Consider the following 15,619-nt stretch of genomic DNA (forward strand, 5'->3'; position numbering starts at 1 on the left):
CATCAGCTCATATCTACCATAATTGCAGTTGAATGGTGATCAGCGGCAGGTGTGAAAGATTTCAATTTGGGAGTTTCCCAAGGTCATTGGAAGCAGTTTACTGTGAGTGTGCAGCTATTTCTGGACCAGCTGACAACAGTGAATGGCTCCACTGACACCAACAGAAACAAAATAATACCATCCAAGCAATGTTTGTGAAGCGTATGCCGGGTGCTTTCATCAAAAGGCATTGAAATGTAGAAAAAGCAATGCAGCCTTAACTCAGTGCAATCTCTATGCCTCGCCTAACAGTAAATACAGTCAAGTATATGGGCAGTTGGAATCCCGACCGAGCAGACAGTTGAAGCAGTAAGTTAGATGATTAAATAGTTTGGGGTGGGTAAGTTAATCTAACAATGCCTTAGAATTTTTGAATACCTTTGAAAAGGCCTACAATAGTATACTGCCTTAGTCTGTTCATTCAAGTATTCCATGATATCACTTGAGCATGTTGATCCCATTGACTGGAATCAACAAGCCATAGACCATGCATTCAAAGATGTTTCTCCTCTGTTATGCCCAGCAGACCAGCCAGTGCAGCTACCGACCTTCAGTGAGAGACCATGGCACACATTCTGGGGGCATTGCTGACAGTCATGTCACATGTACTGTGTCTGCATGGCCTAAGAATGCACCCCCTGCAGCTGTGTTGGCAGTAAACATAGCTGCTCTTAAAACAACTGGGTATCTTATTAGGATTTGGAAACCCTACCTCCTGATTTGTTACATTATGTCTCACAGTTAGTACGTCAGTATGCCTTTTAAGAGAAAAGCTCCTGAAATCATCACTATATTGCCACATGTGATTGAAGGTATAAAGGGCTCATACTCCATCTCATTTGGAGCCTGGCACTGTATTAGAAGCAAATTCCTCTGATGTAAACTAATATCTTAATATTAGCTCAGACACTTGTATGACCCTAAGGATTTGCGATAACAAGGTGTAGAGCTGGATGAACACAGCAGCGCAAGCAGCATCAGAGGAGCAGGAAGGCTGATGTTTCGGTCCTAGACCCTTCTTCAGAAAATGATTTTCTGAAGAAAGGTCTAGGCCCAAAATATCAGCCTTCCTGCTGCTCTGATGCTGCTCGGCCTGCCGTGTTCATCCAGCGCTACACCTTGTTAACTCAGATTCTCCAGCATCTGCAGTTCCTACTATCTCTGATCCTAAGGATTGTATGGTTTGTACACAATAATCAGTTGTAATATGTGTAGTTTAGAATCTGCAATCTCAAAGCATTTGGGTTGGGTTACTTATGATACAGGGCACAACGTAAACATTACTGCATTGGGTAAAGTACCCTGTTGGAAGCTAACTCAGACCGTTGGCTTGATAGCATCTTTTATTGCACTTACCGAAACCCTGCAAGCAGAAAAGGGTATCTAAGTCCTGCCTTGTTAATGATACTTTGGTTACGTCAGACTCAGTGGCAAGTAATTGACGCTCCATCCTAACTGTGCAACTTTCTACTGCTAAAATTGTGCATGATTCCAACATATGCCATTGGAGAAGAGGCCTGTTATGATCTGTATCACTATTCAACTCAAGAGCACCACAAACCCTGATTTCCGCATTAAACTGGTGTTTTTGTTTCCTGAATCTGAACTATTATTATTCAACTTTGCCTGTACCTACCCTGTGCTTCCTCCTCTCAACATCACAGTGATGAGCCACTGTATGTATTTAAATGTATGTGTCTTGGAACCTTCTGCTGGTTGTCAAGTGGTGCTGTAGAACATTTTCTGTGATGACTTGGGTCCTCTGGCTCTTCGAAAAATAAAGATGGGTCAAAAGTTCCCTCTAAACCTCTCTTATTATTGATGACTTGTTTATTTCACTGCATGGTGGCATCTTAAAGAAAAACGTTGCTTATGTGCTGCCTGCCTGGCCTCTCTGTAGCACATTCTTGTTGCTGTACGCCTTTGTCGTTTGTCAGGGAATGTGGTCTGGAGTATAATAGACTGTATATTCCAGTGAGTTTTGAGAAGATTTGTAGCTCAAGTTGAGTTTCTGGATGTGAGTTTGCTCGCTGAGCTGGAAGGTTAGTTTTCAGACTTTTCATCACCATTCTAGGTAACATCATCAGTGAGCCTCCGATGAAGCGCTGGTGTTATGTCCCGCTTTCTATTTATCCGTTTAGGTTTCCTCGGGTCGGTGATGTCGTTTCCTGCATTGGTGATGTCATTTCCTGTTCTTTTTCTCAGAGGATGGTAGATTGATTTGGAGTCAGTGTGTTTGTTGATGGAGTTCCGGTTGGAATGCCATGCCTCTCGGAATTCTCGTACATGTCTCTGTTTGGCTTGTCCTAGGATGGATGTCAGAGATAATGGGAACTGCAGATGCTGGAGAATTCCAAGATAATAAAATGTGAGGCTGGATGAACACAGCAGGCCAAGCAGCATCTCAGGAGCACAAAAGCTGACGTTTCGGGCCTAGACCCTTCATCAGAGAGGGGGATGGGGAGAGGGAACTGGAATAAATAGGGAGAGAGGGGGAGGCGGACCGAAGATGGAGAGTAAAGAAGATAGGTGGAGAGAGTGTAGGTGGGGAGGTAGGGAGGGACCTGTCCGTCTTCCCTGGACTGACCTATCCCCTCCCTACCTCCCCACCTACACTCTCTCCACCTATCTTCTTTACTCTCCATCTTCGGTCCGCCTCCCCCCCTCTTCCTATTTATTCCAGTTCCCTGTCCCCATCCCCCTCTCTGATGAAGGGTCTAGGCCCGAAACATCAGCTTTTGTGCTCCTGAGATGCTGCTTGGCCTGCTGTGTTCATCCAGCCTCACATTTTATTACCTAGGATGGATGTGTTGTCCCAATCAAAGTGGTGTCCTTCCTCATCTGTATGTAAGGATACTAGTGATAGTGGGCCATGTCGTTTTGTGGCTTTGTACATGTCGTTTTGTATATTCCAGTATTATATGGCATTCACTACGTGGCTTACCAGAATGATTGCATGAGAAGATTCCAGGACCCACTTTTCAAGCTTACCTGCTTTTCCACTCATTAAATCCTGGGTCAAAACAGGATACTATTTTATGCAATAGTCTGATTCATGTTGCACTAAGTTTGGTATTGGATGTTCTACATCATAAAATCTATCCTAAGTGTACATTAACATGCATACTCACTGAGCTCAGTCTTGTTCTTACGTGCAGAATTATGTCTGTCCAAATGTAATGGTGTAACTTCATGCAACTTTTTGAATATGTGAGGAATGGCAAGTATGTGATTTAATGCAGCACACATCAAATAATCTTTACATCGTTTGAATCTCCATAGTCACGTAATGTTTTAATGCCTCGTGCATAAATATTTCCTTATATGCCTTGAATTTCTTTCTGCTATTTTTTGCTGTGCCCTGTGGTCATGTGCCAGTTTTGTTTCTTAAACAAAAGGACAGTGTGCAGTGAGACAGAATGATTTGACCCGTGGAAATTCCTTCCTGCAGCAAATTCTTCATTCTATTGAGGCAAGTGTAATGTTATTTGCATTATCTTGCAACAGTATTTCACATTTCCACCCTCACTTGTTTTGGATTCGCTAACATTTGGTGTGACCCGATAGAGGTCACTTAAATTTAAGAACCAGTTTGATAGACTAGGCATGGAACTGCTCGCTAGTGACATTTTCATTTCACCATGCAAACCTTGGGTACAAAATCAGACATCTTTCTTCTTGATGCTGAGGATCTCATTTTTCCAATCTTACCATATTTTCCCAACTGACTCACCACTGACCACAGACAATTTGGCGATTTCAGTTCATTATGAGATGCAACACTGACATTGGTCATTGGATTTTTAAACTCAGCTGCGTTACTAACCATTTCAACTTGCAAATTTTGCAATATTGAATGAATATCATACCAACCTGCTTGTGATCTGGCTACTGGTTTTGACCTTTCACTTATGAAATGGAATTGTCAGGTTCTATGTTTCTAAATTAAAAAAAAACGAAAAAAAAACACTGTGGATGCCGTAAGTCAGAAACAAAAACAGAAATAGCTGTAGAAGCTCAGCACATCTGGCTGCATCTGTGGAGAAAAATCAGAATTAATGTTTTGGATTGAGTGACCGTTCCTCAGAACTTAGAACTGAGAAACATTAACTCTGATTTTTCTCCACAGGCCTGATGAACTTTTCCAGTAATTTCAGTTTTTGTTTCTACATTTCTAATCTGCATTTAGCCTCAACTAGCAACTAGAACAACATTAAATCCTCTCCACCTATCTTCTCCTCTATCCACCTTCGATCCGCCCCCCCCCCGCCTATTTATTTCTCTCCCCCTTCCCCTTTTCTGAAGAAGGGTCTCGGCCCAAAACGTCAAAAAACGTGCTCCTAAGATGCTGCTTGGCCAGCTGTGTTCATCCAGCTCCACACTTTGTTATTAACAAATTCCCCTCTTGTTTGCTTACTTGAGAAACATGGTGATTTTGTGCAGTTTGTAAAGCTCACAAAATCGTGATGAGAAACTGTCATTGCTATAATTCTTTCCTTCATGTGCTGGAAACTATCAAAAAGTCAAGTTGTGAGCACACAGCAACCAGAGGAAATCTTCCTGCTGTGTTTAGGATGTCGGAATACATAATATTAAAAGAAAATCCTTGTCTATAATTTGCAAAACATACAAATCGGATTCAGTATCAAGGTTATGTGGTCAGCCCAATGTAGATAAAGATGTTGTAACTCAGCATCTTGAGAGTACGAAATGCAATTTGATGCTGATACTGTGTTGTCGTGTGGCATTAAAGTGGTCGAGAGATTGAAACTGTGCTTTAGAAATGTACATTGGCCTGCAATCTATGGTAAAATCAGGAGTTACTGTAAATACACAGACCCATCCAAACAGCTCAGGCCCTGCAGGTCTGCAATCTTTTTCAGCATGTGAAATTAGAAGCTCAAGTGAATTGCCCCGTGGGACTTAACAAAATAGCAGATGAGGAAGATGAGTTACTAGTCAGGAACACTGAATTCTATCTCAACTAACATTGTCAGTGGCCAGCTGGTCAGTTTGCTTAAAAAGTTGTCAACAGCTTTCAAGCTGATGACATGAGAAAGGTCATAAAAAGAAAAGGGCATAAAAATAATTAAGGGAGTGAAGATGATGTTTAATTTCTCACCATTTTTGAATTTTGTTGTCTGTCTTTGCTTAGTGTGTCTTTGTTTAGTAAATACCTAGTCCTTTTGTTCTTGAGTCACTCATCTTGCTTTCCTGAGATAATCTCTGTCCTAATCCACTTCTGAATCATTCTGGCTTTTGAAAAATACGTCTACGCAGCCAATTCATTAACTGCCTTTCATGACAGTCTTCAGGGAACTCTTGATTCCACCTTCTGCCTGTTACTCCTTTCAAATGAATTGCTGAATTCATACAAATTACAAAATAGGAGGCTATTTGGCCTATTGTGCCAGTACAAGCATTTCCGCTCTTTTTCACTTCCCTCAGGGCCTGTTATATTCGTCCTTTATCAATACTTATTCAAAACGTTGTCTCGATTAACAGCATTCTGGGTTTGCAACACATGTGATATTGCATCGAACTGCACAGTGCCTAATATTTAATCCCAGTGTCTGCAATGAATTGAATATTAGAGTTGGTGGGAAACTTGTACCAGTCCAATACTGTCTATTCCACACGACTGTGAGATAATTTCATACCCAGTTATGATTTATGAGTTTTAAAAAATTCTTCTGGCTTCTCTTTTCTATCCTCCTCATGATAACTTTGCTGTATACTTCCTTATTACCAAGTCACCCAACTTTTGGGAACAGACTTGCATTTGAGCTTCTCAAATACTTCAATCAGTTTGAAAAGATTTGATTTTTCTCTGTTTCTCTTCTTATAAAAAACCATCATTCTGGTAAAATGTCTTATTCCAGTTTTAAGAAAAACAATTGAAACCTTGAGCCTTACTTCATAATTATAAATCTCATCATCCTCGCATAAGTAGAGCAAATCTTTTCTGCACATTTTCCATGTATCTAACAGTCATCCTGTACTCTGATATGCATGGGGATAATCACTATTTGGAGTAGTTATGGCCGGCTATTCATGTAACGTAAGCAGCAATGCAAAACTCAATGATCTTACTGATTGAGCAAAAGGGGAAATGAGTGCAATTTTCCCTAATCCTGGGCTACGGCCAGAGCCTTGCTCGCAGTTGATAGCTTACTGGGATATCATTGACGTATTACTTGTGATCCTTTGCCTATTTATATCAATACTATTCTGGAAGTTCAGTCATTCAGAATCGGCTGTCTTGGTCACCATGTAATGTGGGTGGGGTGAAGTAATATATTGGAAGCAGACAAGGCCCAGGTCTTCATGTGAACAGAAAAATTGGAAAAGCAAGATGCCAGACACCTTGGGAACAGCAACAATAAATTACAGTGACCATATCAATATCTCATAGAACAGCTGTAAATCATTTTAACTGAAAGCATGCAAACTGAAGCAAATTATTTGCACGTAGAGTTAAAGAACCATTTTACCCTTCTGTTGTTCATTCATTCAGGGATTTTGTTTTCAAGCCTCAGGCATTCCCCTGTAGGTAATTGTTCAGTGATTGCAGTAGTTTAATTGCTCGAAATGACATCTTGAGAAAAACTTTGTATCAAATTGGCATGACATGAAAGCCCCTGTTCAAATGATGCAAACACTAGACTCTGCCAATTCAGATTGAAGAATTGGCTTGTGAAATATTAGTGGGTGAATCATTAATGTATTGTACAACATGGTTCCACTTAATTGAAGCTACTCTTCACGTCTTTGTTAAAATGACAATGATTTAAAAAGAATGCACTGAACATATAGAATGGTACTTCAAAGGAAGGGCAAGACAATATTAATACAGCTATTGGAGTAGACAAGGCTAAGAGGAGATTTATTAGAACTCTTCACGGAATGAATTATGAAAAACTATTTTCTGTAGTAGGCGAAGGGAGGACATAACAGGCAGGTCACCGATGTAAAATTGTCAGAATTAGTGAGGTGAGAGGTTAGGGACAATCAGATGCATGTTGGAATGCAGAATACTATGAAAGGTATTGGAGAGATTATTACATCTTTTCAGGGAAGGGGAAATACATGTTTGTGGGTAAGGTTGAAATTTAGATATTTTAGCCCTTTACTGATCCCTTCAAATTACAATATGTCAATCACAGTCAGATCATTTATATGAGAAGAAATGTCTTGGAGAAAATGTTTTGTTCAAACCGCAATCCCTTTTATCATTTCACCTTCCGTTCCTTTGACCTGTCACTAATAACATTCCCTTCAAGATAGATGCAGTAATTACAGGGAGCGTTCTGGTATGGTTCCATTGTGAACAGTGCAGGATATAACTACAAACTGGCTTAAAACACCAGTGGAGCTGGCTGACCCTAATGTGCAATTACTCCAGTACTACCTGTCTCCAAGAAATTATCGGTTTTTTTGTTCCAAAATAAAGCAGCTCACTTTTTTCCCCTCTTAATGCAGTTGCCTAGGATGGAGAATAGCTCGACAAGTGTCTCATCAATAAAAATGATAATGCTTTAAAACAGCATAGAAAATTAGAAAAAAATAGATCTAGAACCTAAAGTTAATAGAAAAGGTAGTTAGTACGCGTTTCAAAAAGGAAGGCCATCCTTGACCAAGGTTACTGACTTCTTTAAAGATGTAGCAGAAAGGGTTATAAGGAGTGATGAAGTAAATGTGATATATTTGGATTTTCAAAAGGCCTTTGATAAGGTGCAACACAGTCGTCTCATGACTATGGTCAGAACATGATTCGGGCCAGAATTTATGGAATCTGGGACAAACAACAGGATGGAGAGTGAGCTAGCTGTACAATAGAAAAATGGAGAGATTGGAGATTGTTACATAGACTTGCAAAGGGTGCAAAGTGATGATACACATGGATTAGTATTGGGAATACTGTTGCTCACCATTCATTAAATACAATCTGGGTTTGGGAATAAGTACCAAATCAGACTTTGTATGTGACACCACATTGTGAGATGCAGATAACACAACAGAGGAGGATGGTTACCAGATACAAGATGGCACGAGCAACCTAGCCAAATGGGTGAGCAGTTGGCAAATGAACTCCATTGTAGGAAAGTGTGAGGTGAAGCATTTAGATCAGTCTTATATTTTTTGGAAAAGAAGCATCTGAGTGGGTTAGAAGAGCAAGGGGACTTGGGGCTGCAGAGACATGAGTCACTAAACATAGCAGTGCAAGTTCATAAGACTATAAAAAAGTACTAAACTCAACTCAGAACTAAATCCGATACCAAGGTTGGAAACAGAATGTTCCTTGGTAGAGAGATGGAGTGTGAGCTGTAAACAAAAATGAAGACTTCAGTTTTGCAATTTTTAAATTGGAGGAAATGTTTGGCGTTTAAATGGAATGGATAATGTTAAGTGCTTGTCTAAAATAGGCATGTAATTCTTAGGCTTGTGTCCATTATAAGAACAGATTCTTTCCGGGAGCACTTTGGGAAAGTAGATATCCAGACGTTGCTCCCTGAGGAACTGGGGTACACCTTGTACTTAGGAAGATTCTTTCTGTGTGTCTTTCCTCAGTAGTTTTATCGGGTGATGCTTCATACCAATGCTCCAAATAGGAGAATCTGCCATCAGTTTCATTGTAACTGCTTACAGCCTTATGGTTTTCATATTAACCTGTGATTTGCAGTGACCGTGTTCTTCTGACATCAGTTCCCTGTGAGGAAGTGTTGTGGCAGGAGAGGGCCTCAACTGACCAAAATATGTAAATGTCAGTTGTTTCCAGTGCAGTTGTTAGCCTGGTGTGTAATATTGATAAATTATTGTCGGCCAAAGAATCTAGGGCAAAGGCTAATGTATGGAGTTATTCACAGATGGCCCCAGTCTCATTAAATGGCAAAGGAGACTGAAGGCTTTATTGGATCTTCCTGTTCCTGTGTTCTAGAGTTGACAAGCTCCACAACAGATATGAGTTCTAGATTGACAACACTTCATATTGAGAGTGGAAACTGATGAAATTTTAATCAGCAAGCTGCATTGTTATGTGCATATGTTGTTTAACATTATAAAAACCGACACAATAAAAATACAGGCTGTGTTTTGATTGAAGAATGAAATTTATTGGCACTTGCTGAGATTTTAAAAATACATAAGTCCCAATAATGAGAGCGTTCCTAGACAGTATGAGGTCGACTGGGACTTTTTTTCCTGTTTGGGGCCTCATTTTGCTATTAGTAAAGTATTCATATTTCGTTGATTTTTAAAGCAGGGACTTTTATTTAATAGGAAAAGGCACGCATTTGCCAAAATTGTGATACGGTTGGAAATATTTTCAGTTTCAGTTTTGAACCGTATGTAGTGATTCTGTTGTAGTTATAACGGTTCAAAACCCAGCTGTAAAACAAATTGTGATATTCTGGATATCAGCCATGATTATTTCGTCCAAAAAGTCAGAGGTCACACAAATTGTAAAATTTAGCTAAACCTGTACAAGTGTTCCACTGTCATTTAAAAAGATGACAGCAATGACTTGTATTGAGGTAGTGCCTTGACTATAGTAAAGTAAACCATGGCATAGGAGCAAAATCAAACAGAATGTTTGACAGAGTGAGTGGATGGTTGAAAGAAGGAGGTTTTTAAGAAGCTTCGAAGGTGAAGAGAGTGGTCTGGAGAGGGAATTACACAGCTTATGACCAACCAACTGAAACGTGGTTACCAGTACAACGAAAGCAAAATACTGCGGTCACTGGAAATTTCGAATTTGGTAGGGCAACTTTGCAGGTCTAGCAGCTTCTGCAGAAGAGAACCAGAGTTATTGTTTTCAGTCCAATATGCCACTTCTTTGAAACTGACTCTGTACTTCTTCCCATGAAGGTGCGGAGAAAAACCGGGATCTGTGAGCAACCACCCTCTGCCACAAACATCTCAGTCTCTGCTGAAGTGTTGTTTCCTTCAAAATGAATCTGATTGATGGAACCTCCTTAGTAGGGAGGAAGTTTCATTCTACAACTGTAAGATACGAAATACTGAATGCGTTGCATCATCTGCTCCCCTGCCCCATGAGGAATATTAATATTATTGAGAGTTGCATGGGATTTATTTTTCAATTCTAATATTAATCTATTTTTAATGCAATTCATGCAGTTTTTATGAAGACTTGACCAGACGGTATAGGAGCAGAATTAGTCCATTCAGCCCATTGAGTTAGCTCCACCATTCAATCATGGCTGATATGTTTCTGAACCTCATTGTCTTGCTTTCTCACTGTAACCCTTGATCCCCTTACTAATCAAGAGCCTATCCATCTGTGTCTTAAATATTCTCCATGACTTGGCCTCCACAGCCTTCTGCAGCAGTGTGTTCCACAAATTCACCATCCTCTGGCTGAAGAAATTGCTCCTCATCTCAGTTCTAAAGAGTCTCAGTTCTGAGACTATGCCCTTGAGTCCAAGTCTCTCCTGTTATTGGAAATGTCACCTCTGTGTCCACCATACACAGGCCTCTCAGGATTCTGTAAGTTTCAATCAGATTTACCCTCATCCTTCTCAACTCTATCGAGTACAGTTGCAAAGACCTCAGCTCCTGCTCAGATGACAAGCCCTTCATCCCTGGGATTATTCTTTAAGCCTCCCCTGAATCCCTCCAATGCCAGCTCATCATTTTTGAGATACAGGGCCTAAATCTGCTCACAATGTTCCAAATGCAGTCTGACCAGACCCTTATACAGCCTTAGCAGTACATCTCTGCTCTTGTATTCTAGCCTTCTTGAAATGAGTGCTAACATTGTGTTTATCTTCCTAACTGCCAACTGAACCTGCATTTTAACTTAAGAGAATCCTGAACTTGGATCCAAGTCCCTTTGTGCTTAGAATTCTGAAGCCTTTCCCCATTTAAGGAAAAATGTCTATGCCTCTTCTTCCTACCAAAGTGTGTAACCTCACAATTTGTCACATTATATTCCATCTGTCACTTCTTTGCCCAGTCCTTTTGCAGCTTCTCTGCTTCATGAACGCCACCTGTCCCTCCACCTAATCTTTGTGTGGTGTTCAAACTTCACAACAATGCCTGCAATTTCTTCAACCTGATCATTAACATATATCATGAATAACTGTGGTCGCAACACTGCTGCTGACCTCCAATAGTCACTGATTGCCTTTCTGAAAAATACCCCTTTATCCCAACTCACTGCCTTCTGTCAGCCAGCCACACCTCTATCCATAATCAATTTGTGTCATCTCTTCATATTTCTCAATATCATTCGAAAGCACTGATGCTCAGCTCATCCAAGAATCAAGGATTTTGATTTGTTCAAGACTAGTAGTTACCACCAAGTAAACTACAGATCCATGTGGGCTATTCCTGTTGATTTCTTCCTCTTGTGTGACATGTTTCTGGAGAGAGCAAGGATCGAAAGGAATGGTGAGAATGTGGATGAATAGGAATGTTGCTGTTGGATATAATAGTCCTTGCATTGTTCGCAAAATATCATCTATAGTTGGTACTTGTCAGTCAAGAATTATAGGTCAATTTTCCAGTCGTATGACACCCACTCCATGCATTGTAGTGAATGGAACACAATCAGGATCTCAGACCAACATTCCCAGAAGTTTCTGTTGATTTTGTATTGGGTTTCCATCTTCAATGCACAGACTCTAATAATAGCAGAATGTGTGTCCAATTTTCCATAATGCATGCACGGTGGTTGAAACAGAATATCAGGAACTGGCAATGAGGAGCCCAGTCCTCCAAAAGTTTTCAACTATTACTCAAAACTGCATCTTAGACCTATTTCTGATCCGTTGTGTTTTCATTGCAACCAATTGTTACTGGAGATGGCACCATGGACTTTAGTTATTCTGCATCAATTCAAACTTTAATCTTCACACTCTTCACACTGTTCACAAATCACATGCATCACAGAATTATTATTGTGCAGAAAGAGACCAATTAGTCCATCACGAGCTCCCTGCACACTTTGGCTGAGGGGCAAGCTACTGCCTTTTCCCCACACCCCTGCATGTCATTTCCATTTAAATGATTGTCCAATTGAAAATCTCAATTGAACCTGCCCCCACCATACTTCCATGCAGCATATTCCAAACCCAGACCACTTGCTATGTGAAAATTGCCATTTTCCTCACCTCGTGTTTGGTTTTTTTGCAAAACACTTTAAAACTGTGCCCTCAATCTCTCCTTATCTACTCTATCCAAGCCCCTCATGATTTTGAAAATCACCATCAAATTTGCCTTCAGCCTTATCCACTTTGAGGAAATCAGACCAAACTTCTCCAATCTTCCCTCATAACTGAATTTCCTCCTCTCTGGAACCACTATGGAGGCCTCTTTTACAACTTCTTCAATGCATTCATAAAGTAGTGGCACCTACTAAAGTCCTACAGGGATGGAAACTGCCCTCCTTATCTGGTCTGGCCTATGTGCGACTCCAGACCCATAGCAATGTGGCCGACTCCTACCTGCCCTCTGGGCAATTAGAGATGGGCAAGAAATGCTGGCCTAACCAGCAATGCCCTCATCCTGTGAATGAATAAAAATAACAATATTCATGCTGAGCTCTAACCAATGACCAAGAAAGGGCTATGATAACCTCCTAGCTCTTGTACTCTACGCTTCCATTTTTTAAAGCCTAGAATGCTGTATGCATTGCTAGTTGCTCTGTCTACCTCTGTCCAGCCACCTTTAATGACCTATGGCCATTTATGCCTAGATGTCTCTCCTCCTGCCAACTTTTATAATCCTACCCTTTTTTATACTCTGTGTCCATGTTCTTTGTGCTAAAATGTATCACCTCACACTTCTCCACCCTGATCTTCATGCTACCTTACCCCTCCCTCCACCAACATGCCAATGTCTTTTTGAAGTCCCCCATTGGCCTTCTCGTGGTTTACAGCTCTTGCAAGGCTCATGTTGTCCACAAAATATTGAAATTATCCTCTGTACAAATTTAGCCAAAATGTTAGGCTGATACTTGAGGCTGGATTTTCACCTTGGAGGAAGCTTCCTCCAACACTGCCCTCCTTATCCAAATGGCAGGCAGACTCTGAACACGGCTGGTAGCAATTTGAGAGCCAATGGTTTTAGAAACTTAACAGCCCCCACCAGCCCAACTGGGCAGGGCTGAGGCAAGTTGAGAATCATGAGGGAAGCTCAGTGTGCAGGTATGGAATCATAGAATTCTTGCAGTGCAGATAGAGGCTGTTTGGCCCATCTAATCTGCACTGACCTTCCGAAGAGCATCCCACCATATCCCCATAACCCCACATTTCCTGTGGCTACCCCACAAAGCCTGCACATCCCTGGACACTATGGTGCAATTTAGCAGGCCAAGCTAGTGTGCCCTTTGGATTAGATGGGGAAACCAGCCTTTGATCTGTGGTTTCAGCCTTCCTGCCAGCAGCTAGCTCCTTGGGGCGGTGGAGCCTCGAACTCGGATGGTTCCTCAGCATAACGCAGGTTGAGGTAGCTCTGTACAGGCCAGATTGTTAAAGCTTTTAGTCGGCTGCCCTAATACTTCGTTGCACTTGCTCTCTCTACCTTTGACTTCAACACTCCTGTGAAGCCTGTTAAGACATTTTACTGCACTATTGACATCATGTAAGTGCGAGTTGTTTTTGTAAAGAGCAAAAGGAAGATGTTTAGATTGAAACACAAACTATTTGAGAGCATCTAACATTTATTTTTGCAAAGAAAGTAAGCTTGACTTTAAAGGCTGTAAGAGAAGAGGTAGCTCAACAACAGTAATTCACCCAAATTGCTTAGGGGGCTTCTATTACAGGCAATACCATAAAATTCTGTGATCATGTGACCCAGATTCAACCACAGAACCTAATTGCAGCCTCTCCTCAAAATGATGAGAGAGCCTCAGGAGAGCTGTAGATGAACACAGTATGTCTGTATGTGAGACAATGGGCCATCTTAAAGGAGAGGGGCCCGGCGTTTAAATTAGTTGAATGATTCAGTTGTGTGGCTCAGTCGACAGTGTAAAAAGAAAGAACTCCAGTCAGAGGCTGCAGGAATCTGTTCTTTCAATAATGGCCGGCAGACCACATTGCAAACAAAACTGGTCAGCTTTCTCTAAGTAAGTACACATTTAAAGCGTTTCTGGTTTGGTAATTTTGAACTTTGTGCTAACACCAGGGAATCAGCGAGGCAGCAAGAACCTGGTCTCCAGTGAATAAAGCTGCCAATGTTCTGTTATGCGTGTGCTTACCCATACCCCCTCCCCCACCCAGCATTTTCTCCCCCCTTTAAATGGATAAATTAGTACGCTAGGCTTCAGCTCATCTTGTTTTATTGTTCCACTTTCCAACAAAGGCAGCGCATGACAAAGTCTTTCTTGTACACTGTTGTCACTAATCCACTAAGGGCTTTCAATACGTGTGCTGCTCACTTTGATAGGCACCAGTGGGCTGTAAGAAAGCAGAATTACAAACAATGGAGCTGTCGTTGAGGTCAGCGAATCTAGTTATGTTGAAGATTCTGTTGGTGCCCTGCTCACTAGAGAGCTGTGCTCATTTACATGCCTGCTCATTTTGTTGGCTTAGGTGCACTGGAATTGAAACCATTCAGGAAATTAAAGACACACACACACACACACGTTACAACATGGCTTGAAATATCTCAGGGACGTATGAAACTGCAATAGAGGAGGATCCTTAAGAGCAACTGATGTTGTGACAATTACACACAATTACACAGCCTCTTGTTAAATACAAATGTTCATATTTTGTTGTGAGCTAATCACAGCACTCATTCCATACAAGCATGGGAAATTTGGGTTTATGCTTCTGACACAGGTTTGAGTGTGCCCGTTTTGGGGTGTTTATTTCAGGACTGTCACTTTCCATTCACCAAGGGAATGAGAGATTATTGGGGATTCTCAGGAATATAGAGTTGAGGTTAAAATCAAATGAGCTTTGAATTTATTGAATCACAGAGCAGGCTTGAAGGGCTGAATGGCCTACTCTTGTTCATTGTTTATATATTTATTCTTTCTTTACAACTCCAAAAATTAAAAAATGAACATTGTACTAAATATCAGCTGCTTAATTGCGAGCTGCGCTCAGAGGCTTGAAGGTCTGATGCACTCCTATCCTGACTGATCTGACCAAATACAATTTTCAGTTTGTAGGCAGTGCTGACACACATTCCCACGGTGGTGCTGTCCTCTTTAGACATGCACAGCAGGCTCTTTTAATGTTGCTGGATCCTGATCTGTGATTTTAACATCGAGCGAAGAACAAGCAGTGGTATTTCCATCAGGCCAAACCAGTCAGAAGTAGGATCCAGGGCCAGAAAGGTAAATTGTATTGTTCACTTTCCGACTTCACCAGGCCCCACAAGAAAACCTCAATCCTCTGATCACTTCTGAAATACCTGCCAAACTCCACCATTTACTTAGCCACCGTGGACCATTTCTGTCGGCCTCTAGCAGTGGCTTCTCATCACCCACTGACCAGCCTGCGATTTAGCTGGAGTTGTTTTCATTGGAGAGGTTAAGCTTGTGAGGTCATGTCTCCTGGGGTGTCAACATGTGAGTTTGTCACGAGGACAAGTTAAATTTGGGTTT

General features: G+C 41.2%; 1 protein-coding gene across 8 annotated transcripts in view; it reads left to right on the top strand.

Annotated features, from left to right (window-relative positions):
• Positions 1–15,619, top strand: part of LOC125463330 (non-muscle caldesmon-like) — a 194,853-nt gene that overhangs the window by 94,558 nt on the left and 84,676 nt on the right. For 5 of the 8 annotated variants that reach the window (XR_007249814.1, XR_007249813.2, XM_048554512.2 and 2 more), the window contains exon 1: positions 13,876–14,128. The exons of the other annotated variants lie outside the window; for them this stretch is intronic. Coding sequence is in view for 3 of the 5 variants with exons in the window: in XM_048554512.2 (XP_048410469.1) it covers positions 14,001–14,128 (128 nt within the window). In the remaining 2 variants the exon portion in view is untranslated. Of the gene's footprint in view, positions 1–13,875; positions 14,129–15,619 lie in introns of those variants that run through there. 8 annotated transcript variants of the gene reach the window in all.

Source organism: Stegostoma tigrinum, chromosome 25 (genome assembly GCF_030684315.1).
Source record: "Stegostoma tigrinum isolate sSteTig4 chromosome 25, sSteTig4.hap1, whole genome shotgun sequence".
Lineage (NCBI taxonomy): Eukaryota > Metazoa > Chordata > Chondrichthyes > Orectolobiformes > Stegostomatidae > Stegostoma > Stegostoma tigrinum.